Here is a 27,518-nt window from a genome sequence, read left to right on the forward strand (position 1 = left end):
TCCCCTACATGAATCTGATTAATATCTAGTTTATCTATGGCTTTCGGCTTAACCCTTGCCTGACCTATGTAGCATTAGCCATATTCATAAAGAACTTTCTACACTTTTCGGCATTCTACATCCAGTTTATCTTTACAGCAAACTACATAGTAGATAAATATAGCTTACAAGATGAAGCTAACCATCTTGATTAAGTTCTTGCGTGAAATGTATACAATAATATGTTCATTACTACAACAACCAAATGACAAAATAAAGAACATAAAAAAGCATGAGATTTAAAAAAAAATGAATACGAACATATTCATCCCGAAAACTAAGACTGTATGAATATCATTACTATGAGTGTCTTTTTTTTTTTTTTTCTTACTCCCACGATTGTGTAACCGAGACTAAGGGAAACCGTGAAGAAGAGATGGATGACAAAGGTGGAATAGTGAAAATGGGAAGAGACGGGAGAGCCCATGCACACGGTGTTTCCCCCTTACAAACCCAAAAGCTGAAATCGAAACAAGGACCTCATGCACCAAGGGTAGTGCTCTACCACTGAGCCACCACAGCCGCATGAATATGTCTAGTATTACATAGATCAAATAGGAAGAATTGTACAGGAGAGGTGTTATTAGACTTTAAGGGGAGAGATGTTATTAGAGCACTGAAATACATCTATACAGAAAAACAATAATACTAAAACATGCAGCAAAGATTGGATAAACTTTCCTTTTCGAAAATATACGGTCAGTGAGTGTAATTATGGGACACTGCCTATAGAGGGTAATTATGAGACACCCCTCACTGATCTTCATCTACTGTAGGTAAATACAAATTAAGAGCACAGGTATTTAGTAACATTCTTCACAATGCTCTGTGTACATTTTTAAGTTTCAGTTTACAAAAGTTAGGATGTACCAATTTCTTTAACAAACTCATTGAAAAAAAAAAAAAAAAGTTTTGAAATTTGAAATCCTATCATTAACTTTTATATTTACTCGTACAGTAATATCACTGTTGTAAAACCAATGGGTGTTGGTGGAAGCCTGGTAGGTCAGCAGTTATAGGTTACATTGAATTTTGTTTCAGAGTTACATTTTTTTTTTTTTTTTTTCAAGAAATTTCTCATTTTGCTCATATGGAAGGTAATTATGAGACGCATGCTAGATTAATGTATTTGAGAAATAACTGGAATCCGTCTCTGTATCCTAGTATAAGTTTCGAAAATGCTGCACTCTGTAGTTTAGGCGGTCCTGTAATCTTGTTTTTATAAGTAACTTTCAAAATTGTAGACTTACATTTCCAGGCCTTGAAAAATCCACTCGCCAGTGGCGTGTACTTTTTTATATTTGGCGAGTGAAGACACTATGACACTAAAACATGAAATAGAAGTAGCCTCAGTTGTTTTTCAGTGAACAGTCTAAAACTTGTTCTAAATTTTTCTCATAAGCCTGTTTTGTAACCTGAAACTACCTAATATAGGCTATTAGCCTGTAGGCCTATTATAGTCAACTCACAAAAATGTTAGAATAACATAGTAGCTATTTTTACTTTCTTTCTTAGTTATTTTCTTAACTCAGCAAAATATTTGTATACCTTTATGTAATAAACACAAAAATAACGAAGACTTCTAAGACTTATTTCACTCATAACCGGACTCCTTCATATCTCAATATCACATACAGAAAGCTGGGAACAACAGGTGTCTCATAATTATCCACCCGGTGTCTCACAATTACCCATTTGAAGGGAAATTATGACACAGCAGAAATTTGACATTTTCACATCAACTTATGAAATGACAGGAATTTCTTGGCAGCAAATTCTTACTCTATTGGCACCATAAACTGCTGCCTTGTTAACTGCTTTTAAAACTAATGTAACCTGAGTAACGTGGAAAAGTTGAGAAATCTGCCTCATAATTACCCTCACTGACCCTAATATTTACTGCGAACAAATGAAGACTGGCTCTTGATAGAAGCCATCGAGGTAAAAATTAAAAAACACAAGTAAAGTAAAGAGAAAAAGGGGAAGTTCTAATTTGAATGATAAGTAAACATACCCATTAGAAAGAAAAAAAAAATTACAAAGAACTGATCAATAATATGACAAAAAGAAAAGAAAAGAAATAAACTTGGAAGCTAAAACTCGTAAATTTAACAACACGATACGGTAAGAAAATCAATGCCAAGTTCTCACATTCGTTATAGACGGTATCAACATAAAGTCTTACTGCACATGTTTTACAATGCCAGTGAAACTATCATCAGATAATATTAACTATTGTTTTATTTCGATAAATATTCGTCATGGAAGTTTGATAAATGAACGTAAACTTTTTCCTTATGTAAATCTAAAGATCTTAATGTAATTTAATTTTCTTTGATTATTTATGAAAATTCATATCTAAAACATGTAAACTGTAATAGTTGCAGTCCTTACACGAGTTTAGTAATACTCACTTTTTATATATAGCTTAAAGTAAAATACATACTTTTACAAATTTTCTAAAAAAATCAATTTACTAGATAGATAAAAAGTTACCAGTTAATGAAATGAACATTAGATCTTCAATCTTGCACGAAGTTTGATATATATGAGAGGCACGGAGAAACATAATGGTATGCCACATTTTCTAACTTTCAAGTAAACTGGGAAAGAAGGTTCAACAATCATATGCAATTCAATGCAATGACACATAGCAAACAACCTTGCCTGCCATGAGCAGGTACATTTCCGAAATTAAACTACCTACATACTGTTCTGTGATTTGATCTCAGTCCATTCCACTTAATAACTCAATTTCCTCGGAAGTACCGCTTACAATTATGTTCGCTCGAGCTGCTCATATATAAAGGTTAAGGGAAAATACCACCACCCAACTCCGGAAAGTGATTCTTTATATAAAATGAAAGAAAAAAGTCCCAATAAACATGTGTCGAATAACACTTCCTTTCAGTTATAAACCGATGGGGCCTATCGTAAGTAGGTCAGGAAATTACACAGGAAGTAGTATGCGCTCTATGCAAAGCTTAATGTTTCAGAATCCTTTGGTACTAGCGCAACTAATTATACAGCTGAAGTTAGGATAAGCAAATATACTTTAAAATTCTAATTAAGCATTCATTTCCTCATACTTTTCAAGTTAGGATATTCTAAAGAACTTTTTCGCATTTTCGGCGGTTTATAATATTGTGAAAGGAGGCATTTTTCAATCCATGTTTATTAGAACTTTTTTTCTTTCGTTTAATATAAGGAGTCCCTCCTCAAGATTGGTGGTATTATTTTCCTGCAGTCTATATATATATATATATATATATATATATATATACTGAGACAAATATTGGGGAATAATTCCTCACATGAAAACATTAAGAATATTACAGATCAACTTGAGTGCACAAATATGTCATTTCAGAATTTCACGCCATCGAAAATTTGAGGGGAACGATACACAAGAGTCATAACTTAAGAACAAAATGTTGGCTCACAGCCGGATATATTTAGTGTTATATTACGCCTAGATTCCATTAATGTACCAGTAGACGTATATTATAAACCAGTTTACAGCTTGTAAATATCAAATTTTTGTAAACACCTCATGAATTACTTTTCCTTTGTGCTTAGCCCTTGCGCCGCTCTTACTCAATACCTACATGTACACCTTGTCTCAAAAAGGTTGAGCGCATTCTTTATTGCTGTTTTGGGGCAAAAATTTTCTAAGTCCAACTTCGGGTATCTTCGGAAAAAGTAAACCAGGTTCGAACCTCCAAGCCAACGTCGGGAAAAATTTTGCAGATGTGTTTTTCTTCTTTTAAATATAATAAGACTTGTTACCAAGTGTAGAAAAAAAAAGCAACATTGACTGAAATACTTAATAATACAATATTTCGAAACCTTGTATGAATGTCACCACATGCTTGTTTGTCATTTAGCTCTCCATACGTAATGGAACATTTAGATACGGAAAGGAATCTTTCCACATGTAAAAGAATGCTCAAAGTTAAGACATAGAACATAATTCTCGCCTGAGTACTAAAATAAAAGTCAAAGTAGAACAAAAACAGCGTTTTAAGTGGATATGAATGTCATAATTATCTTGAGAGCCGCTATACATCGCTAGAAGCATGTTTCGAAGAGTGCTTGTGTTAGCTCAGTGGTAAGCCGTTGGATTTTAGATGGTAAGGTTGTGAGTTCGATTCCCATTTGGGTCAAATGCTCTTTTTTTTTATGAAATTCTATTTTCCGCAATGCATGAAAAATTATATAAAATAATTACATTAAATACATCAGTTCTATATATACAACATATAGTCATTGCAGAACACTGTAATTATTTTGTTTAAAATATAACATCTGAGATTGGTGTTCACAGTACGTCGGTATTATATATGAGAATGTTAAATACAAATTAAGAAAATCGTTTAATAGCAATAAATAAATTACGTAGTGTATTTATTTGCAGCTATTTGTCATATAGAGGTTACTTCTCAACATTCGTATTACAGCAAGTCATTTATGTTCTTGAAAAGTTAACGGAGGCATAAAGAGAGGGTATAAACAAAGAATCCAAAGTCAGAACGCTTGAAAGAAATTCATGAACCCCAAAGGTCACGTGAGCAGACTCGAATTGTCCTTATGAAGCATGCCACAGCAGAAAGTCTTTACATAGATTTTCAATCGAATCCCTGATATATGCTTTTACAATGTGCAATTGTTGATGCCTTGTGTAGCTCTCTCTCTCTCTCTCTCTCTCGCTCGCTCGCTCACTCTGTATTTATATCTGTATTTATATATAAAAGTGGATGTATGTGTGTGTTTCAACATAATTATGATATGTCTGGAGCAATTTTAACCATATTTCTTACAGTCTGGGAAAGAGTACTGTCGGGACACATCAAAAATGCTAGAAAAGGATCGATATTAGTATCGAATACATACTTTCGTGGTCGCTTAGGTAAATAGTTCTACTTTCAATTCAAGTCCAATTAAGCTTTCATTAGCACCCAGGGGGTTACGTAGCGACATAAAAATATCGAAATCGAACCATATTAGAGTCGAATCGTACGTTTTCAGCGCCGCTAACAGTGTCGCATTTCCCATTAGTCCGACTAGGTTCGTGCCTAGAGGGCAACGTATTTGAAGAGCGCAAAGTTTAAAAATTAAATAATATTTTAATTTTTTTCGTATGAAAAAGTTAAAAAATCAAGAGCAAATATTCTATTTCATGAACAATCCTCTTTTACTATTCTAATATGTTTAATGATAGCATAAGAAATGTAAAAATAATTCAGAACATGTTTCTCATTTGTTATTTTTTGTTACGTAGTTGTAGCTGTAGCATGCAGTGAGTGGTATTTAACTGTAATAAATTCACTAATTGAGTATATTCGAATTAAGTTTTATTTTTAAGTTAGCGATGAAGGGGTGAAGAAATATGTAGTTATTGGGGGCGCCGAGAGCAAAAGTGCGTAGGGACGCCGAGCTTCTAAATGCAGCACTGGTCGCTAAATTAATTGTTAGAAATTTTAATGCCATTTAAGACCAAATTTAGTCCTAGCGGTGGCAGTATCCGTTTGCTCTTCTAGGGGGAATGAAAGGGGCTAACATTAAAATTATAAAAAAACGACCGACATTAGTGTCGAATCCATAATTTTGGGGGTCGCTTAGATAAAGTGTGGCACTCCAGATGCCATGTAAGTTAAGCCCCCATCACCACCCTGAAGGGGAGTGTGAAATTGTGACATGTAGAAGTAATTGAAAATGACCAATGTTACTGTCAAATCCATATCTTTCGGGGCCCCAAGTTCATTGGGAGCAGCTCTGATGACCTTTAAGTTTAAGTTCAACTTTCAGTAGAAGTAAGATCCCCTAGCACATCTAATAAGAAGAGTCGAAGGGAGTGACATATACAATAATTCAAAACGACCGATATTAGTGTAGAGTCCATAGTTTTGTTATCACCGAGATAAATAGCAACGCTTCTGAACGAACGTGTTAGCTGTATTTTGAATTTACAGGAGCAGCTCTAAGTATTTTAATGTTTCTGTATAAATGTATATTCCAGCGTAACTCCAGAATGTCTGGGGCAACCTTTACCAAACTTGGGAGACATATTATTTTCAATCTAAGAAGAAAATATTGTGGTGGTATGAAGATATGGAAGTTGGGAAGTGTGACATGTAAAAATAATGTAAAACGACTGATCTCAGTGTTCTATCCATAATTTTCTCGGTCGTTGAGATGGATAGTGATGCCCCATTTGGAATTTACATCCAAATTCATCCCCATCTTTACAGGATGATGGCCTGGTAGAGCTAAAAATAAAATCTCAAAAATTACTGAAATATTTGTCGAATTCATAGTTATGGGGTTGAGAAAGCGTTTCTAATAACTTTGGAAGGTAGTTTGTACCCATTTTAGGATGGGCTTCAATCATATCAATTTCTCACCGTGAGAAGAAATGACCATTTCAACTATTATATCAAACCAACCTTCGCAATCGAGGAAAAAATGTGTAGATGTATGTTTCGTCTTTTAAATGAAATAAGACACATTAAAATGAAAGATGGAGTAGGTCAATGGGTCGGTTGGTAAGTGGGTGTAATGGATCAAGATTTGTGAGTGGGTCAGTGGATCGTGACTAAAAAGGACGTGACCTACTGTAAAACACCACTCACCGTGACTCACATTAACCCACCGATCCATTCTGTTCAGTGCATTGTAGACAGCATCTTCTGAACACTGGTGAGCTTCAGTACTTTTTACTTTCAAGATCTCCATTTTTCTTTTTTCATTTGTTTCTAATGAAAAAAGTTCAGTCACTTTTGGATTTTGATATTTGCAATTGTAAGAGTGGCAATAGCAATAGGAGTTTGATTTTGAGATGCAGCCTGTGAGCTTCTAGAGGAGTTAACTGCTGGAAAAAATATTTTTGAATTACCTGTAATATATGAATTATTATATAAAAAATTGAAAGTAACTATGTCTGCGTGATCATCACAGTCAAATTGCAAAGTCGAATAAAATGACGTTTGGTATATAATACGCGTATCACTTTCATTATAATACATATCCTTAGGGGGGAGTTGGAATCCAAATGTTTGCGAAAAATTGAGAATCTCAGAAGCCGTTTAACTTAGAGAGATGAAATTCAGTATATAACTCTTTATTAAAAATAAACAGAACATGTCCTGGCATTTGTTTAAATTTTCTTTTCTGAGGGGGGGGGGGGGGGGCATTTTCTATATATTGGAAATTGGTAGTGGGTTGATTTGTAAAAAATAAGCGAAAACGATTAATATTAGTTGAGAAACAAATTAAGAAATGAAAACTACAGTTCTTCGCATTTAATACCTACTACTTTCTATTATAATTGCTGAAGCTGGTTTTTAATATATGGAGCGCCAAAGCATAATGCAATCAAGCCATAAAGTGAGAAAAATGGCCACAAAATTTGTATTCCAAGCTTAATTACATAGGCATTTTTAATTAATGCGGCATGCTTAATTATATGGAAAACTAGTTTTTCTTCTTTTACGTTGGTCTACTTTATCTTGATTTGAGACTTTCAAATTTAGTCCTATTTTCTACTGATATGTATCTGTAAGCCAACAAAGAAATAATTATATATGATAAATTTAAATTCATCTTAATTTGGAAGACGAGAAACACTTTACCATTGTATATCGTAAAGGTCAGATCCACCGGTATTGTAACAGAGCGTTGCTTGAGCGATTGATGGTAGAAATTCGAACTCCGATAAATAATAATTTCACAATCTTGTTTTATTGCAAGTGTAACCTCTTTAGTCAATGGAGAGGAGGACGTGAATCATGGGTCAGAGATGAAGACGATGGGTTTTGGTGGGTCGGAGTTGGTCACAATGGTTCAGAGTGGTTCATAGTTGGTGGTGGGTCAGAGTGGGTCACGATGAGTGGTGGGTCAGAGTGGGTCAATGGGTCATTTGGGTGGTGGGTGATAGTGGGTCATGGTGAGTCGTGGATCAAATTTTCATTGACCCACACCATCTCTGGTTAAAATTGTACTAAAGAGAAGAGGCACCGAAGGTGCACGTCGGTGAATGTGCTAAAATTTTGCACATAGTACCCCACCAGAAAGCAATAAATCTGAAACGGTTCACGGTACCATCTCCTACAACTCGAGATATAGGGGTTTGTCTGATTGGCTAAATTAAGACCTCAATGATTTATCCTTCAACAAGCAAGCTTTTTATCATCGTTTCCGTGGGAAAGTCAGAAGAACACGTGCCTAGTAATCATAACGTTAATAGTTCGCGCCCACCCCGGGGTATTTGTTTTAGTGTTTTTTTGACTGACCTAAATATAAACAAATTACGCATATAGGCGATTTAACGCATTTTGGGATGTAGATTTGTGGTTCGTTGGCGTTCCATCGTGCCTTTGCCGCTGGCGTTATAATTTTTAAAACGGAAGTGAAGCAATCGCAGATCGTCGCTACGGGTCCGTCAATTTTTGACAAGAGGTCGTTAGTTGCCTATCGGTGGTCCACCGACGCTTACGGCATGGTATCCGTGAAGTCCGTTGTCACCCCTAAAAGTCTGAAACGGTGACACAGATGTCAAAACTGGAAAACATGTATTTAATATTTTGAAAGGTACCCTGTGTCGAGGCAAAAACATTTGCCCGAGGGCCCCTCGGACGTGCCCAGGAGGGCTCTAGCTCAAAATTTGAACATGGCAAGGGGAATTAAGTAGTATATCATTTGAAAATATTGCCAGAAGGAGGAAAATTTTAAGAGTCTCGAGTCTCTATGCTAAACTTATGCAAAATAGCGAGTGTTCAAGATAGTAATAAATCCTTCATTGAAAACTCCGTGGTCACCTCTAGAAATGTGAAACTGAAACCAATATCGGAAGATGTAAACATCTGTCTTATCATTGCAAAGTATAATGCACCAACGTAGAACAAAAATTGCCCCATTGCCAAGTAGTTTTATTATATTACTAATGTTAAATTCTACGTTCCACGGTTGTGTCCTTTAGGCTAAAGGACAGGTGATTATGAATTATGAAATTAATGCTAGAACATAGAAATGGAAAGAATGCTGGGCAAGATTAGTTTTATTTACTAGTAGAGTTGACAGTTCGTCTTAAACTTTGACAATATCCACAGTTTGTTTTTGTTTGTTTTCCTTTTACCTTTTTCAAGCACTTGGCTACGTAAGAGCTAGACCCAGCATTCCTTCCATTTCTGTATTCTACTATTAATTTCATAATTCACAATCACACTGTCCTTTAGCCTAAAGACACAATCGTGGAGCGTAGAATTTAATATTAGTGATGTAATAACCCCACAAGGGGGCACTTCTTGTTTTACCTGGGTGCATTATACTTTTGCAATGGTAAGACAAGTGTTTACCTTTTCTATTATCAGTTTCATATTTCTAGAGGTGGTCACGGAGTTTTCAATACGGAGGAGTGAGTGTACGTCTGATGAGGATCTTGGATAGAAGATCGAAACGTCACGTGTAAATGTGTTTTTATATTAAATAAGTGCAGTCTTGTTCAGCAGTGTGTTTATTTTTCTAAAACTGAGGTATTAAATTACAAATTTAGTATGTAGGTATCATTGAAAGTCCAATCCAAGCTAATGTTGGAAGCTAAGTAGGCAATCGATAAATTTTACCAATTTTAATCAATATATTTAAGCAACCTTCGCTTCTTTATAAAACAACAGGCATGCAGAAATATATAATTTGGTTTCGTTTTGTATGTTTAGGCTTAACATCCTTACGTAATACCGAGGTTATCAAGGAGAAGACTCGCTTAAAGTGATATCCGAAAGAGTACTTGGTTTACACATGAAAGAAGGGTTGTGGTTCGACCGACAATTGAACATGGGACACCTTGATTAAAAGGTGAAAAGGAAATAAGACTAATGCAGATGGTTTGACATGTGAAACGTCACTATGAAGTTCACATGATTCGCATTTTTGTTCTTTTAATTTTTTTAGTTTAAACCAGTTATTAAAAAAAAAACAGCTGGTGTAAACGAGCCAACCCTAAGAGTAAAAACTTCTTTCAAAAAATACACAAATAACTAACAAAATTGTATGTAGTATTTTTACTTCAAAATATTCCATACCCTCTTTTTGAAACAAAATAAAATTAAAATAAAACATAAGAGAAATACTTAGATTTGTATGATACAATTAAAGGCTGCACATGGTTCTGTATATTCTTGAAATTCTACAGTCAAGTTTTTTATAACCACCATCAAGGGCGCCCATCAGGGGGGTTAAGGGGGCGCTTGCCCCCCCTAGAGGAAAATGTACTTCAGAATATTGAAAATCCAATAGGATTTTTACATTAGTTACAGCAAAATTTGAAACTATTTTTGAAACGTCGCTTATACTTCCCCTCCTTGGAAACCACAACATGGGCGCCCTTGACCACCATCACGGTTTACCCAGTCCTCAAGTTTTCTGAATTTTTAACAAGAGGAATTCAACATATCATTACGGAACCAAAAAAAAAAGACTACGGAATATATTTAAGTTAAGCTAAATACAACTGCACAACAAACGTGACTGAGTGGTTGGCTTTTGCGCTTCTATCGGGAAGTCCGGGATTCAACCCAGCATTCGACCATTCTGACAAAGCCTTCCTTCATTCCATCTGAGAATGTAGAAATAGTGCGTGTACTGGCCGACTAGGAGTGTAGGAGTTGGCCGACTTCCTTTCTTATTGTTTTTAAATCGTTATTATTATTAATTACCAGCAGTGACGGTTTTGCGAAGGTTAGAGGATCGGTCTTTCGAACTGAAGCCTGTTCTCCAAAGTTGTGGAATGTCTAAAACGAACGAAATATTCGTTATGCCTGTACTCATAAACTTCAAGCACCTCCCAAATAAAATTAGGACTTTTTAGAAAACGAAACAATCAGAGAAACCCCTCCCAAAGTACTTTTCTAAATCCGCTATTGATTATTTGTATAAATTGGTATTCAAGGTTGTATCTGGAAAATTATTGCTAAATCATTGCACAACTACAGTATAACAGAAATGTGCAAATACGGTTTGACGGACATATTGAAAAACGTATGCTTTGACGGATATATAGAAAAACGTAAGTTTAACTTTCGTGCTAGAAGCTGGAGTACTAAGCTCTTAGAAATGAAACACGGATGACAAACTAAAATGATCTATAGAAGGAAAAAAATGTTGATAACTCAAAAGTTAAAATAAAGTTAAATAACCTGTAAAATTGCCCTCAAATACTACATTCTTCATGTTAGCTTTAATTCGTAAAACATGTGCTCCATCCATCTTGATGGTGAATTACATAGCTAAATATGGCATTCAGGTCGTGGAAATCTTATCTAACTATAGAATATACTATAAGAAAGCTATTTGGATAGAAAAATCATGAAAATGAAAAAAGCCAAAATTTCCAAAATTCTCGTTTTTTTTCCAAAAAAGCCGGCTTTTTATGTGAAAAAAACCATCGATTCAAAAAAGCCGGCTTTTTTGCATCTCTACTCCAGACATTCCGGAGTTTAGCTGGAATATACACTTATACATATATTAAAATATTTGGAGCTGTGTGAGCAACGCTTTCGATGTTGCCCCTGTAAATTCAAAATCCAGGTGACATGGTCGGACATGCCAAAACGTGGCATTAAATGCCATTGCGATTGTAATAGCTTGACGAACCCAAACTATGGATTTGACACTAATCTCAGTCACTTGAGACATTTTATTTTTCATTCTTTATTGCCCGCCATGACGATGGGGTTTGAATCGATTGAGCTGATTTTGAGTTTAACGTCCCGTTCAGCAGTAAGGTTATATGAGACGTAGACCTACTAATTAACGTGGAATCCGAACTACATGAGCTCCCGCCGGGGGCCGAATCTGGGTCTCCCACGCTGAAAGCGTGTACGCTATGCGCTTAGCCACAAAGGAGCTTTACGGTGCGAGTTGAATTTGGACTTGAACGCTATCAGAGTTGTAATTATTAATATCTGCAACAACGAGAACTATGGATTCGACACTAATATCGATCGCTTTTACTTTATATATATCCTCCTCCAACTCCCAATAGTTTACCCCGACAGTACTCTTTTATATACGGTAAGTACTATATGTAGGAAGTTTGTTTACATGCTGGAACATACATACAAACAATAAATAACTAAATAAATATAAAAGAGAACGTACAAATCCTTTGTCCGCTCATCACGCTAATACGGCTGAACCAATTTCTTTTATTTTAGGGGGGTTATTAGGATTTGGACCCTAGATGGTTTTTATCATATCACTTTAATTTTCAATTACCAGTGTCTTGAGATAATTGACCATTCAGGTGTCCATTACGTACAAATCCTTTGTTAGTTCATCATAGGTATAAAAATAAACGTATTTATATGCAACCCGCATGACCGTGTCACTCGGCGGGTTAACATAAATGACAGGCGTTATAATGGTTTTTATCATATCACTTGAAAGCGAAAAAGTAAAAATTATCTAAGTAACAAAGTTTATTGCGTTCGGGGGTGACCGCAGCGAAGCGGGGCGGGTTAACATAAATGACAGGCGATATAATGTTAACATTTACTGCAATCTTCTATGGTTTTTATCATATCACTTGAAAGCGAAAAAGTAAAAATTATCTAAGTAACAAAGTTTATTGCGTTCCGGGGTGACCGCAGCGAAGCGGGGTGAACGCTGCTAGTAACTAAATAAATATACATAAATATATACATATATATATATATAGATAGATAGATAGATAGATAGACAAGGGGCGGAGAGAAAGAGGCCACTTCCAAACACAAAACTATTGCAGATTGTTGAACTGAAATCCTTTGGAAAGAAATTTTATTCTGCCTTCTTTATAAAGTATAGATAAATATCTTAGACATGACTTCGTGTTCGTAGATTTCCTGTTTACATGGTTTTGAGGTTCGTGAGTTTTGTGTCTCTAACCAAGATTCGAGTTTGTATAATAATTTCTGTTTATACCCGCACATTTTCTTTACCTTTCAAGAACGTAATCACTTGCTGTAATGAGATTAAGAAGTAACCTCCGTATGACAAATAGCTGCAAATAAATACACTATATAACCTATTTATTACTTTGATATTATTTTCTTAATTTGTATTTAACATTCACATATAGAATACCAACGTACTGTGAACACCGATCTCAGATGTTATATTTTAAACATAATAATTACTATGTTCTGCAATAATTACACGTTATATATATACACAACTGATGTATTTTAATGTAATTATTTTATATAATTTTTCAAGTATTGCGGAAAATAGAATTCCATAAAAAAAAGAGCATTGACCCAAATGGGAATCGAACTCACAACCTTATCATTTCAAATGCAACGGCTTACCACTGAGCTAACACTAGCACTCTTCGGAACACGCTTCTACCGATGTATAGCGGCTCTCAAGATAATTATGACATTCACATCCACTTAAAACGCGGTTTTTGTTCTACTTTGACTTTTATTTTAGTACTCAGGCGAGAATTATGTTCTGTCTTAACTTTGAGCATTCTTTCACATGTGGCAAGATTTACGTAAATGTTCCATTATGTATGGAGAGCTAAATGACAAACAAGCATGTGGTGACATTCATACGAGGTTTCGAAATATTGTGTTACCGGTATTAAGTATTTCAATCAATGTTGCTTTTTTCTACACTTGGTAACAAGTCTTATTATATTTAAAAGAAAAACACATCTGCAAAATTTTTCCCGATTGCAAACGTTGGCTTGGAGGTTCGAACCTGGTTTACTTTTTTCCGAAGATACCTGAAGTTGGACTTAGAAAATTTTTGCCTCAAAACAGCAATAAAGAACCTCAGCGCTCAACCTTTTTGAGACAAAGTTTACATTAAAGGAGCCTACGGCTCAAAGTAACTAATAATTTTTTACTCAACATATCGTTCTCGGTATGAGCCTCTTGGTGTTATTCCGACAAATTTTCGGCGGGATACAACTCCGAAATGAATGCTTATCAATATTCAACTCTAACATTTAATAAAAGAATATTAATACAATAACTATTAACACGAATTAGGAATTTTTAAAAAATACTACCTCATAAAATAAGCCATCGAGGTATATGGATAATTAACAGCTCCAAAACCAGACAGAAGGGCCATTACTGTTACTCCAATGACTCCTATTCTACTAATTCCTTGTTCAATAGACAGAATTCCTTGTTTGGGACTTAAAATCGGGAAAGGATCACCAAGTTTCCAAAAGAAATATATGTAAACGATCCAAATAATCACAGTCAATGGGCGAATAAGCTGATATTTTACTGCAATAGAGATAATATACTACAAATTTAGTTTATGTTAATAAATTTATTTTTAATCTTGCTTAATTTTTTTAATTAAATTAATTTCGTTCACTATTACAAAATTCACTTAAGAAGAAACAGTTTACTTGCCATCATCCACTGCATTTCTTCTGTCCATTATTACCTCTGACTTTCGTCCGACTAATAAATATTCCCTGATTTCCAATGTAAAACATACTAAACACTGCTAAACATCGATACCAGTATTATTTTATATTTTCCTTTTTACCTGAAATGAGCGAATATTTTCATGTTCTGATTTCGCTGATTACTAGAATCACCTTTGCTTAATAAAAATTAATTAATTTTGTACATAATTTTATATGCAAAGTCAATTCATTTGAACAAGACAAGATACACTCGAAAAAATCAGCGAACCGAATGTTTACAAAATAGTGCCTAAACATAAATCAATGGATTAAAAAATCAAAGCTGACACCGGAAATGCACAACTTCAAACACGCTTGAAAGACTAAATGATATTTCTCTTTCCGCTGCAGACACAAGAATACCCTGCTTGTTTTCCAGCCGAGTCAAATGTAATAGCAATTTTCACCTCTTCGTAGTACTCATATTTGAAAAAGACATTCCAAAAATTACAATACACACTGCACAAGTAAATTCAGAAGGAATATTATATGAACATATGTAAAGGGAATATAATGATTGGATTTTCTTCGGGGAAAATTAAAAGAAACGAGAAATACTGGGGTTGATTAAAACACCTATCATGCTGACCAATCCCGGGATATGGAATTCAAAGTCAACAAGTTGTTGTAAAATAATGCCGGCTGCATTTCATTTAGCGTAAACGCACACATTCACAAACCCGAGCTCCTCACCTATGCTTTCATTCTCTTCTACTGATTCTGTTATCAACGTCAATGAGGTTATGGAAACAGTAGATAAATCTCGTAACGGCTACAATAATTAACAAACTGAAACTTCACTGAAAAAAGAAGAATACAAATTAGAAATTTTCTTCTCTTAAACTATGTATGCTTTTTTATTTTTGTTTTTTTTATAAAATTATTATTTTCTATTAATGTGCAGTTTTGAAGTCTCTTATATTAGTAGCATTCAAAAGCAAAAATAAATAAAAATATTTTTTTAAAAAAATCATTCAATTGTTCACTTATGTAATGCAATAAAATAATTCCAAGATCTTGTGCTTTATTTTGTACTACATACATATTCTTCTTTTCTCCACTAACGCAACTAGTACGAAATGCTCTCATCAGAATCCTTGTTTTTTCCTTTAACTCTATTTTTAAGCGGAAGTCACTATGACTGAGAACTGTCTCAATGTGTGTTTAAGTCCGGAAGATACTACAGTGACAACACCACGAAAATGATCCAAGAATTCTTAAGGGGCACGACTGTTCAGTAATCGAGCGCTTATCTCTCGTGCGCGAGCTCCCCGGCCAAGTAAGTTTGTGGTGGAGAACATCGTGCTCATGGGTTTTCTCGGGTACTTCCGTTTCTTCCCACTTTCCCATTCCACCAATTCTTCCATTACCATTCACTTGCTTTAATCATAATCTTCCTTAGTCTAAAGGGCATCATCGTGAGACGTTCAAGTGAAAGACTTCATTTCATTTTTCCAACAATTCTTGTTTGTTCTTATTTCATATTTATAAAAGCGAAGGAAAGCTAAGAAATTATGTAGTGTGGAAGGCCAAGTAACTAGTTTATACACAAAAGTATTACTAAAGAAAAAGGCAGCTTTAAGAGAAAATGTCTGACATTGTTCTCAGAAATTATTCTCTTTTTACGGTAGTCGTAAGAATTGTCATTGTTAGTTTACAATAATGCTCACCTGAGAGCACAGTCCACTGCTAAGTTGCTGGTCTTAAGATTTACTACTTCATGATTGATTGGTTTGGAACTTAACGCCTCTTTCAGCTTCAAGGTTATTACGAGACATGAACCTCCAGATGAACGTGAGATTCGAATCATATGAGCTTCCAGTAGGAATCGAGCTAAGTACATAGCTACGAGGGATCTATTACTGCTTCATTACGTAACTGAAAACAACTGACAGTCACTAAAACTGAGCTATAAAAGTAAGCTTCTCATTGGGAAAGACAAATAAGTCCCACGACCGGTATGGAGATTGGACTCCATACTTCTTCAATTTCGGCACGTACAGGCGGTGGATTAATCAGTGCCACGCTCCAGCTACCTGCATCCTCCTAGATTCTCAACGTACTTATTTAACAGAGATCTGGTGAGCCAGTGAGCCGAATTAGAATGAGGATAGAACGAGAAATAACTTTCGTCTCCAATAACGATTGAATTCGAGCCGTCCAGTTAGTTGGCAGCCGCCTTATGTACCACCACAATCCGGCTGTTGAAAATGAGTTGCACTATCTTCAAATATATATAAGGGTGAAGCATTTACATTAATATGCCCTTATAACTTTTAAACTACGAGTTACAAAACACTGAAACTTCGTACCGTGCAAACATCGACAGGAGGACATGGTCTGATGTACACTGCAGTACAACCACTTTAACAGTGTTGCCAACCTAATATAAAGCTATATTTTTTTTAAATAGTACTACGTCAGGTTATTATATATTTTAAATCTACATATTAAAAGAAAATTTACAAAAGTATACTTCCCACACAGTGTTGCAAATTAAGGACGCTACAGTATCAGAAACAGAAAAATAACCGAACTTTGGAGGCTTCTACAACAGTAATAAAGGAATTGAAACGGATGGAGCAATGCATATCCAAAGTACCTTAGAGTCAATCATCATATAATCATCATATGGCACATTTCGAACAAGTAGACAAAAGTTGCAGGAACTGAAATTTTGACCCTCTTCAAAAACTTTATTCCGATAAAGGAACTAGAAAAGTATCACATTCAATTACGTATATGGTTTTGAATAGATATAAAGATCAAAATGCTGTTTACAGTAATTTGATATATCAAACTGTTCCAGAGATGTGAAAAAAAGTTAAATGTTCAATCCCTTGTAACTTTGTACGTATTTATTCGAAATCTGTATCATGGCCATTGTACCAGACACTAAAGTACTTTAGATTTTTGTTGACTTATCCGTCTCCCTTGCATTACTACTGCTGTAGACGTCATGCAATCTGGGATGTTTATGATACTGAAGTGTCCTTAGTTTGAATCCCTGAATAACAAATTTGGTATTATAGGTTTTCGTTTGACATGTAAATTTGAAATGAGTAATAACCTATTGTAGTGCCATTTGAAAAAATACAGCTTTATGCTGAGTTGGCAACACTGTTAACCTAGTTGTATCATGGAGAATGACAAACTTTGTCCTCCTGCCGACATTTTTATGGTACAAGATTTCAACGTTTTTTTCCCTATTAGCTTACAAGTTACAAGAACGTACCAAGATAAATGGTCCAGCCTCTTTCTTCTTTCTTTCTCTCTCTCCCTATATTTATATATAAGGGGGCGCGGTGGCTCACTGGTAGAGCGTTCACCTCCGGTGCTTGGGGTTCCTGGTTCGATCCCAGCTCGCGCTGTGTCGATTTTGTGCTGGACAAACACTATGCTCGTGGGTTTTCTCGGGGTTCTCCCGTTTCCTCCAACTTTCTTCATTTCACTCATCTCTCATCATCACCTTCTCTTTTAGCCTAACCGGCATAACCGTGGGATTATATACACAGTTAGTACAGAAAACAACTTAGTTTTTCACGGATCACAAGAAGTAAAAGCATATTAAATACGTGGTGTGATAGGAAAGTTTTATGACAGTTGGCAACACTGCTCAGAAGTAAATATAATCGCCCGTTAGCATGGAAGCGGTGGCTTGGTGTGTCCTTGAGACATGTTGAAACATGCACCGAGATAGGTATCTTTATTCAGTACGGCGTAGTAACCAGTTGAGTACGGGCGTGTGTGTGTGTGTCTTGGCGGATTTTTAAGTGCGCAAAATGGATGAAAAATTGAAACAACGCGTTTGTGTGAAATTTTGTTTTAAAACTGGGAAATCTGCCTACTCTTAAAAACGGCTTACGAACTCTTAAAAACAGCTTTGGGAGACAAATGTCTAAGCCGATCAAACGTGTTTATCTGGTTTTACAGTTCAAAGATAGCCGCGATTCAGTAGAGGATGACCTCCAGTCTGGCCGGCCTTCAATATCAACAACTAACGAAAACATTGTGAAAGTTGGCGATTTAGTGCGTTCGAACCGTAGACTTACAATTAGGGAGACGGCTGAAGACCTGAATTTAAGTTTCTATGCGATTCAGCCAATTTTAACTGATGATTTGAACATGCGTCGGGTGTCCGCGAAATTCATTTCAAAAGTGTTGTCACACGAGCAGAAACAACACAGACTTGAAGTGTCTCAAGAACTGTTTAATCGAGCCGAAATTGACTCAGATTTCTTGAATAGGGTAATAACAGGTGATGAATCATGGGTTTATGAGTATGACCCAGAAACAAAGGCCCAATCTTCTCAGTGGGAGAGCCCAGATTCACCAAGACCAAAGAAAGCGCGACAAAGTCGGTCGAATGTGAAGACAATGGTGTTTTTTTTTTTTTCGATTCTAAGGGTATCGTGCATCATGAATTTGCCCCTAGGGGGCAGACAGTCAACCAGGAATACTACAAAAGTGTCCCTCAGCGTCTGCGCGAAAATGTGCGGCGGATAAGGCCTGCCCTCTGGAAAGAAAAGAATTGGATTCTCCACCATGACAATGCACCAGCGCATTGTGCGTTTTCGATCCAGGAATTTTCGACCAAATTCAACATTCCTGTGCTTCCGCAACCCCCGTATTTCCCAGATTTGGCCCCGGCTAACTTCTACCTCTTTCCTAAATTAAAATTGTCATTGAAAGCGAAGAGATTTGACACAATTGAGGACATCCAAGTAAATACGGAGAGAGAGTGCTTCACACCATCACGGAAAATAATTTTCAGGAATGCTTCCAGAAATGGAAACACCGTTGGTGTATTCATTCAGCAGGGGACTACTTTGAAGGAGCCTCAACACAATAGCCTGTAAGTACTGTCATTTTTCAATTACAAGCCCAATCTTAAAACTTTTCAATCACACCTCGTATCAGTTTCTTCTCTCATGTAAAATGAATTAGGGGCAATTAGGAAACGAGACTGATTTTTTGGCTACGAAGTTAGTTACAGCATAGTGTGCTTGAGAGCATCGACAGGTTTCCAGTGTGGCGCGTGATGCGACTAAATGTATACTGGTTTGTACAAAGATAAATATAAAGTTCTGCAAACAGGGAGATCAGCAACGGAAAAATCTGTGTTGTCGAAAAAGGTTTATGGAGACAGTTGCATTTCTCGCCGCCAAGTTTCTGAATGGTATACAAGGTTCAGTGAATGGTATAGGAAAGGAAAAGAGTCTGTGGAAGATGGCGAGCGCCTAGTCTAATCAATTGTTAGAATTACTGAAATGATAGACGAAGTTCATAATATCATTTTGATTGGCCGGAACGTAAGTCTCAAGATAATCGCAGACCTGATGGTGATGAATAAGGAGATTTTTCACCAAACAACGGAGAATTACAGAGTCGGAAGCTGTGTACACTTCGTACCCTACTCTTTAACGGAGGAGAAAACATTGAAAAAACTGTTCAAGTTTTTGGCATGAAAAAGTTTTTGTGTGTTACAATACTCCACGCACTCACCAGACCTGTCTTCCAGTAATTACACTAGTCTATAACATTTTGGCACAGAAATGAAAATACCTGATTCCAATAGAACTTTTCACGTAGAATTCGAATCTGCAATCAGTTTTCCTCCATAACACTCAGTTTTCCCGTGACAAGAGGGATTTTCGGGAAATTTGGTGGCTTATATTGTAAAAATGAAATCTCTGAGTTTTACGTCCCACGATTATGTCGGTTAGGCTAAAAGGAGACGGTGATAATGAATAATGAATGGAATGAAGAAAGTGGGAGGAAACGGGAGAACCCCGAGAAAACCCAAGCGCACGGTGTTTGTCCACCATAAAGTTCACTTGGCGGGGGCTGGAATCGAACCCGGGACCGGCTTATATTGTAATTCTCGTGGAAATATATGTGATTTTATCTGCACTAATGAATATGGTAAAATGAACAGTACACATAGTAGATTTTAATATAAATATGTTTATTTCTCTAGAAAGAATAGTGCGATTTTCATGAAACTTAGAGGGCTTACTAAGTATAAATCAAGCTAACATACAATATAATATGTGTGTTTATATACCTAAGGGTACCCGAGCTACAGGTACAAAAATTGTATATTAAAAAAAAGAAAGAAAATTTGAGGGGAAATTTTCCGAAAATCCCTCTGTCACGGGAAAACTGAGGGTGATGGAGAAAAATTGATTGCAGATTCGAATTCTACGTGAAAAGTTTTATTAGAATCAGGTATTTTCTTCCGTGTGCCACAGAAAAAGTTTTTTTTTTTTTTTTTTTTTTTTTTTTTTTTTTTTTTTTTTTTTTTTTTTTTTTTGTCGACTAGTGTTATTTCCTTTTCCCTAAGCTAAAATATCGCTAAAGTGTTGCATGACATTTCCATCATCCAAAAAAAAGTGACGAGGATCCTGAGCAATATAGTCTAGGATTTCCAGCAGTCATTCCACGACTTACTGGATTATAAAAAAGTGTGTGTGGACAAAAAGCTTCCTATTTTGAATAAACCAACAAGTTGATTTCAGTTGTAGTTCATAGCCCAGTAAATAAAGGACCAAAAAGGGTGTCGAGCTGAAATAATTTAGAAAAAGCTAAAAATTTCAGGATTTGTTTTTCATGTGGTCTTAAATGAAATATCAAAAGTCCCCTAAAATCCCATGTGCGCTTCATCCTCAAAATGGCGGCCGTCCGGAATGCGCATGTCTCCCGATTTTAGCTTGTAACTCTGAGACTATTTAAGATATTCCAATTCTGTAAAAGCACTTTTGTTCTAGAAGCTCTAATCTATAACTTTTCTTAATACTTCTTTCTCGTAAAGTTTGACACAAAGCCACCATTATCTATTAAAATATAAAGTGATACATTTTGAAAGTCCTGTTCTTGGATTGGTTGTAGAAAATCTCCAAAACTGTTAGGAATTCGTAAACAATGCTCGGAATAGTTTAGATTGAACATTTAATTAGCTTTGTTTTAAAAAAAGAATCATCCAAATCGGAATACAATTAGTCGAGAAATTCGATGTTTTTAATTAAAACTAGTTGGATAAAAATTAATCGTTATTAGTCTAGCACCTAAAGTTAAGAAATTCATAGTTGTGCTGGATTTATGGCATTCATGCCTTGAATTCCAAACTGAAATTTCAAAACTGTCATAAAACCTATGTGAATTTCATACCAAAATGGGGACCAAAGAGGACACTTGTCCGACATGTTCCCCCTCATCCAAGAAAAACTAACAGCTAGAAAAGGGATTATTTTAATTCTATAAAAAGCACTTTTATTAAGAAAAATAAAATCTTTATTCTGTAAATTTTGTTAAGAGTAATATAATTTTAAGTACATTGAAAACTGTGGCGGCTCGTTGCTATGCAACCGGTGGTGCACCGGTAAATAAGTTCGGTTGTATATTCATAAGGATACCCAACGGTCAATTTGCATTGAGTCTACTTGTACACACCCAACTTACAGTTATGTAGTGTGCCTCACTGAGTACATACCAACAAGCTACCATTGTTGAAAATTAAGTATCCGTTTTTACATCTCATTTGAACTCCCTTGTACAGTAGATTCTTCATTGTAAATAGTCAAAAAGGGAGTAAAAAGTTTTAAAAATATGTATTACACCTACCTTCTTTAATACATAAAAATTTCAAGGTCTTCAGAGTCGTCAGGAATTAGCATATTTGAACAAATATTTCCCCGACCATTGAAAGAAAATTTGGAACAATGCCAGTTGCAATGTTGACTAGAAGGTCTTTTTGATAGGACTATTCAAACGGGTTGTGAAGACTAAGCCAATCAGAAAGTTTTCTGATGTCTTGATCATTTCTCTCCTGACGAAAAGGTCTAGTTTCTACATGCTGTTCAGACATTGAGGACCATTTTTCACAGAAACTTTCTAAGGCTTCACTCACTTCCATTGTAATTGGAAAAGATAAGACCGAGCCAGCCAATATCCTCGCCCATAGCTCAAGCTTCCGGAAACTTTCATTGTCCTCATCAAACTCTGTTCAATTACCATATCTGTTGCATTTCCACTCCAAAACCAATCTTTCCTTCGCACAACAAAGTATCTTTCAAGTTCTGCTGGTTTCAATTTATTTCCCAATCCTTCCACCTGTTGCAGATAAAACTGTGTAGATTTCGCATAGTCCAAATGTCCTGCTGCGTAAAAGTTTGCAATCATGCATTTCACCGTATAAATATGAAAGTCCCAGTCTTCAGGACGCTCCGCTCGAATATAAAGTATTATTAATCTAACTTGTTCCAAATTTTGAAGCCACAGTTCATCTTTGACTCGGCTAGATAGTTCATAAGTATTTTAATGTCTGGATTATCCTTTAAGTCGTTTACGGTTTTTGTACCTATGATCAACTCAAGAATACTGAAACATATATTACTCTCTTCAAGGTCCCTAACTAAACTGCAAATCTGTTGATAGTGCTACATAAGTCAAAAAGTGTGCTTTCAGTGCTCTTGCATATGTAGTTCCATTTAACATGTGTACCACAGTATTTTGCGCATACAACAAGCCCCAAAGTTCTTCAATTACACTACCAGATAATATGTCCAACGACACTCAAGTATGACATTAGAAGGTGAAATCCCCCCAATCTGACCACTACTTCAGCTAAATCATTATCTAGCTAAATCGCGTACTAACAGTGTTTTATTTCCACTGCCTTCCAATACAAAAACTGTTCAAAACTAACGATACAAGAATCCTATCCCGCCTTCTTGCTTTTGTTACAAGTAAATAGGAAGGAAGTGTAAATTGTACAGAAATTTGATGATTTCCAGTTGAGAAAAGGAACTGCAGTTATGCTGCTCATTTCAAACTGCTGGTGGTCATAGTGATAATGTGCATGAAACCATTCCACCCTGGCTTAGATGAATCTTTTATTAGATGCATGAGAAATCAAACTTCATCTGTGAAAATGAGCATATCCGAGATTTTGTACTATCATATTTTCTGCCGGTATCAAACTCTTTATTTCAATATTTAAAAGTTCATTGTTTGTTGGTTTGTTATAAAATTTAATATCCCTACTAGCAAGAGCGGATACCATAACTGCTTAGAATGGTACAGCACGTTCTACACGTAAATCTTGTCTATTTATTTTAGGTGTGCACATTTTAATCCCGCCCATACTGGGGAAAGTGCCGTGACTATCTAATGTTGTCGCTGCATTATCAAAAACAAACTTAATCAAATTTTGAGAATGATCGGTTCAGATTGGAAAAATAAAACACATTCTAGAATATTCTTATCTTCTTACTTCAGCGTAGCTGGCTGATATTCCAAAACTATGCAAGTATATTTATTTATATATTGACGAAATCCATAGTACCGCAAACAGTAAACTCCAAATGCTAGATGGATTGGTGATATAAACATACGAGGCCGACACATTGAAATAATTGAATGGCAGATCATGATACGCATCCGAGATAACATATTTGAATCACCTTTCTTACTTCTAGTTACATTTTCAACAAAAATTTTCAATAATTGTGGATTCTCGGGAGTAACTTTTTCCAATGAAGGAATTGCTTCTTTCTAGATAGACGCGATACGAATGCATTGTTGATGCTTCTATTTTTAGACATGATCTGCTTTTCTTTTCTTGTTTGCTTCATTCTTTGAGATAAGAAGACAGGGGTTTGCTCTGTTTACTTTCATTCCACTATGAACCACCCTAGCTTAAAATTTATGTATGTTTAGAATATAATAATATATACTACCAGTAACGTTGTTACGTCAGTGATGTTAACGGTGAGTCTACTGAATACACACACACACACACACACACATATATATATATATATATATATATATATATATATATATATATATATATATACACTTTATTTCTGCTACTAAAAAAAAAAAAAAAAAAAAGCAGATTTGAAGGAACACAGTATGCACAATTGGGTGACAAGAAAATACCTCTGTCCACCTGTATTTTTTAAAAACGTCCAATTTCTCGACTAATTGTATTCCGATTTGGATGATTCTTTTTTTAAAACAAAGCTAATTAAATGTTCAATCTAAACTATTCCGAGCATTATTTACGAATTCCTAACGGTTTTGGAGATTTTCTACAACCAATCCAAGAACAGGACTTTCAAAATGTATCACTTTATACTTTAATGGATAATGGTGGCTTTGTGTCAAACTTTACGAGAAAGAAGTATTAAGAAAAGTTATAGATTAGAGCTTCTAGAACAAAAGTGCTTTTACAGAATTGGAATATCTTAAATAGTCTCAGAGTTACAAGCTAAAATCGGGAGACATGCGCATTCCGGACGGCCGCCATTTTGAGGATGAAGCGCACATGGGATTTTAGGGGACTTTTGATATTTCATTTAAGATCACATGAAAAACAAATCCTGAAATTTTCAGCTTTTTCTAAATTATTTCAGCTCGCGGTTCTTTATTTACTGGGCTATTCATTATATTTTTACAGACCCAGTCTCATTTCTTAACTGCAGCACTGTATACAATTACCAATCTCAAGATTAGCCTTCTTTTTCCTCTGTTAGGATAATTCATTTAATTATCATTTCGCATCTTGTTCTAGTCACGACTAATTGGCTTAAAAGGTAAACTTGAGGTACAGGCCTTTAAGAGAATACCCTAAATCAAACGATTGCAAGGAACGAAGTCCGACTGTCTTCATTCCATTGTAGTAAAGAATTGTGAAAAATGATTTCGATGAAATAAAAGAGCAAAGAACTCCTGCGTAAACAATTAGTATTGCTTTTTTGTGTGCATATTTTAAACAGGAAGCAAGTAACAGAATGCCTGCCATTCATGTTGCATTTAAAAAAATTATCCATCAGTTCATCAATTAAAAAAACCCATCGAACTTCATTCTTCGCATGTATTAAATTAGATATTTACAAAAATCTAAACAGCCTAATCAATAAAAACTTTTACTTAACCAGCAATCTAATACTTCACGATATAATCACCCACTAATCAGTGTAAGGATTAAATATAATTAGTATATCGAGTTCAATCATTGCCATTTCTCACGATCCAGATTGCAATGTGATACTTCATTCTGCTTCTTAACTAACTAACAATGCAAAACAACCACCAGGAAGACAAACTACTCACAGGTCGACACATTAATTTTCTTTTATTTCTATTTATGCATAAGTTATTGATTCTTGGCGCTCTCTGAATTAATTATACCTTCGTTGTTATCCAATATATTAGGTTGGTACGATTGAAATGTCCACATGACATGTCATTTCTGAAGGAAAAAAAGTAACTACAACACCTGGTTAGTCAAAATAATCTCCAGTTCCAGCTATCATTACTCAACCAACGCCTAGATTCCATGTCGAAAGCTATCTGGATTCTGTGATTCGAAGACGTTTTTAACCACATGTTGCGCTGCCCCGTTATCAGGGAAGTTCTTCCCTGCAATGATCGAGATGTCAAAAAATGTGATAGGAGTTGGAAGAGATGTCAGGGGATATGGTGGGTAAGATGAGCTTAATGCTGAAACTCATAGTCAGCCTACACTGTCTCTCGAGAGGCATATGGATGTTCATTGTCACGAAACATGAGGACATTATGACTGTGGATCATTGCTGGATGTTTGGGGAAAAGATATAAGTGTATTTTATGGGGTTTAATACTTTCACGTTCCGCAGTGAGAGTTTCACTTCGACGGAGAAAGATATGATGGATCACCCTACTAAAGACTACTATATTAGCAACAATAGCTACGGGTGGAGGAGTGGTTTTGGACATCGCCTGGATGCTGATCGACGATCCAACCAATCTTAATCGATTATTGTAGTAGATCCATTTTTAATCAACAGTAACAATCTGAAGAAGGAAACTTTCACTGTTATCCCGTAAACTCAGAGAAGTGAACACCTCCATACGACGACCCTTGTTGGCCGGCTTCAACTCATTTGGGACCCATGAGTCCAACTTATTTATATTGTCGATTGCGCAGAGCCGCCGAACGACAGCTCGTCTACAATTCGACGAATGCCTTCCCAACGTTTCACTTTTCAAGATGTTCCTGAATAGCTCATCAAAACATCTGTTGGTCGATGGCCAAGGGGTTCATTTTTCAATATTGTGTCAGTGGCACGAAACTTCACAAACCCACGGCGGTGTACGGTACATTCCAGGCCCATATGCACTTGTTAATGTTCTCCACGCCTATAAATGCAAAATGTCCTAATTTGAACTAGTAAAGGAAAATCATCCGCAATTGTATGTTATCTATGGTGCACACGAGCCCGTTCAGCAACCTGCAGGCCCTTGACTAGTCAACTTGTTACCTGAACATGTACGAAGCTTATGTGTAATACGAGTGACTTCAGTCTACCCATTGTATGCGTTACAAAAAGTGTTTCTCACTAGACGCGAAATCGAAGATTTGAATCGCACCAACCCAATACCTTTCATTTCATCAACAACAATATTATTAATGAAACGAAACAAAATAAAGTAACTACTTAGAAGCTAAGAAATGTAAGTACCAATTAAATCTCTTAAATAAACACTCACCAAACCTCAAGTTGCTTAAAATAAAATATCCAATATAGAATGGGATAACAACTATCACCATGAATAATATTAGATACAGTCCAAAATTCCAGTGAAAATATCTTGAACTGTAAATAAATAAATTAGAAATTAGTATATATATATATGCGTGGCTTTTAAACTGTTGTACATCAATAGTAAACACACTAACTAATAAAAATACATAAAATAATATATAGTTTAAAAAGTATTAAGTCACTTGCGCACGAGGTGGGGATAGTGTCTCAAATCTTAACATATATGAGCAGCAGCCAGTCAGGCATGATGTCATTTGACAAATTACTGTTGAAGCTAGGACATGTGCAAAAAGTGTTGAAATTCTTATAAATAGACGTAAGTTATTGCGCAGTAAAGATGAGTGAACTTTCCACAACACTGCTCTACATTTTACAATTTTATTTTGATAAAGAAGGAAATGCTGAGCAGG

At 35.6% G+C, this 27,518-nt stretch overlaps 1 protein-coding gene across 2 annotated transcripts in view; it reads right to left on the reverse strand.

The window, feature by feature from the left end:
- Positions 1-27,518, reverse strand: part of GPHR (Golgi pH regulator) — a 92,941-nt gene that overhangs the window by 42,462 nt on the left and 22,961 nt on the right. Inside the window, exons 3-4 of one of the 2 annotated variants that reach the window (XM_081725540.1) lie at positions 27,053-27,159; positions 14,096-14,321 (exon numbers count right to left, since the gene is read on the reverse strand). In XM_081725540.1, coding sequence (XP_081581666.1) covers positions 14,096-14,321; positions 27,053-27,159 — 333 coding nt within the window. The remainder of the gene's footprint in view (positions 1-14,095; positions 14,322-27,052; positions 27,160-27,518) is intronic. The other variant, XM_081725541.1, reaches the window with a different exon arrangement.

The sequence above is a fragment of the Thermobia domestica genome, chromosome 9 (assembly GCF_964235325.1).
Source record: "Thermobia domestica chromosome 9, izTheDome1.hap1.1, whole genome shotgun sequence".
In the NCBI taxonomy this organism is placed as follows: domain Eukaryota; kingdom Metazoa; phylum Arthropoda; class Insecta; order Zygentoma; family Lepismatidae; genus Thermobia; species Thermobia domestica.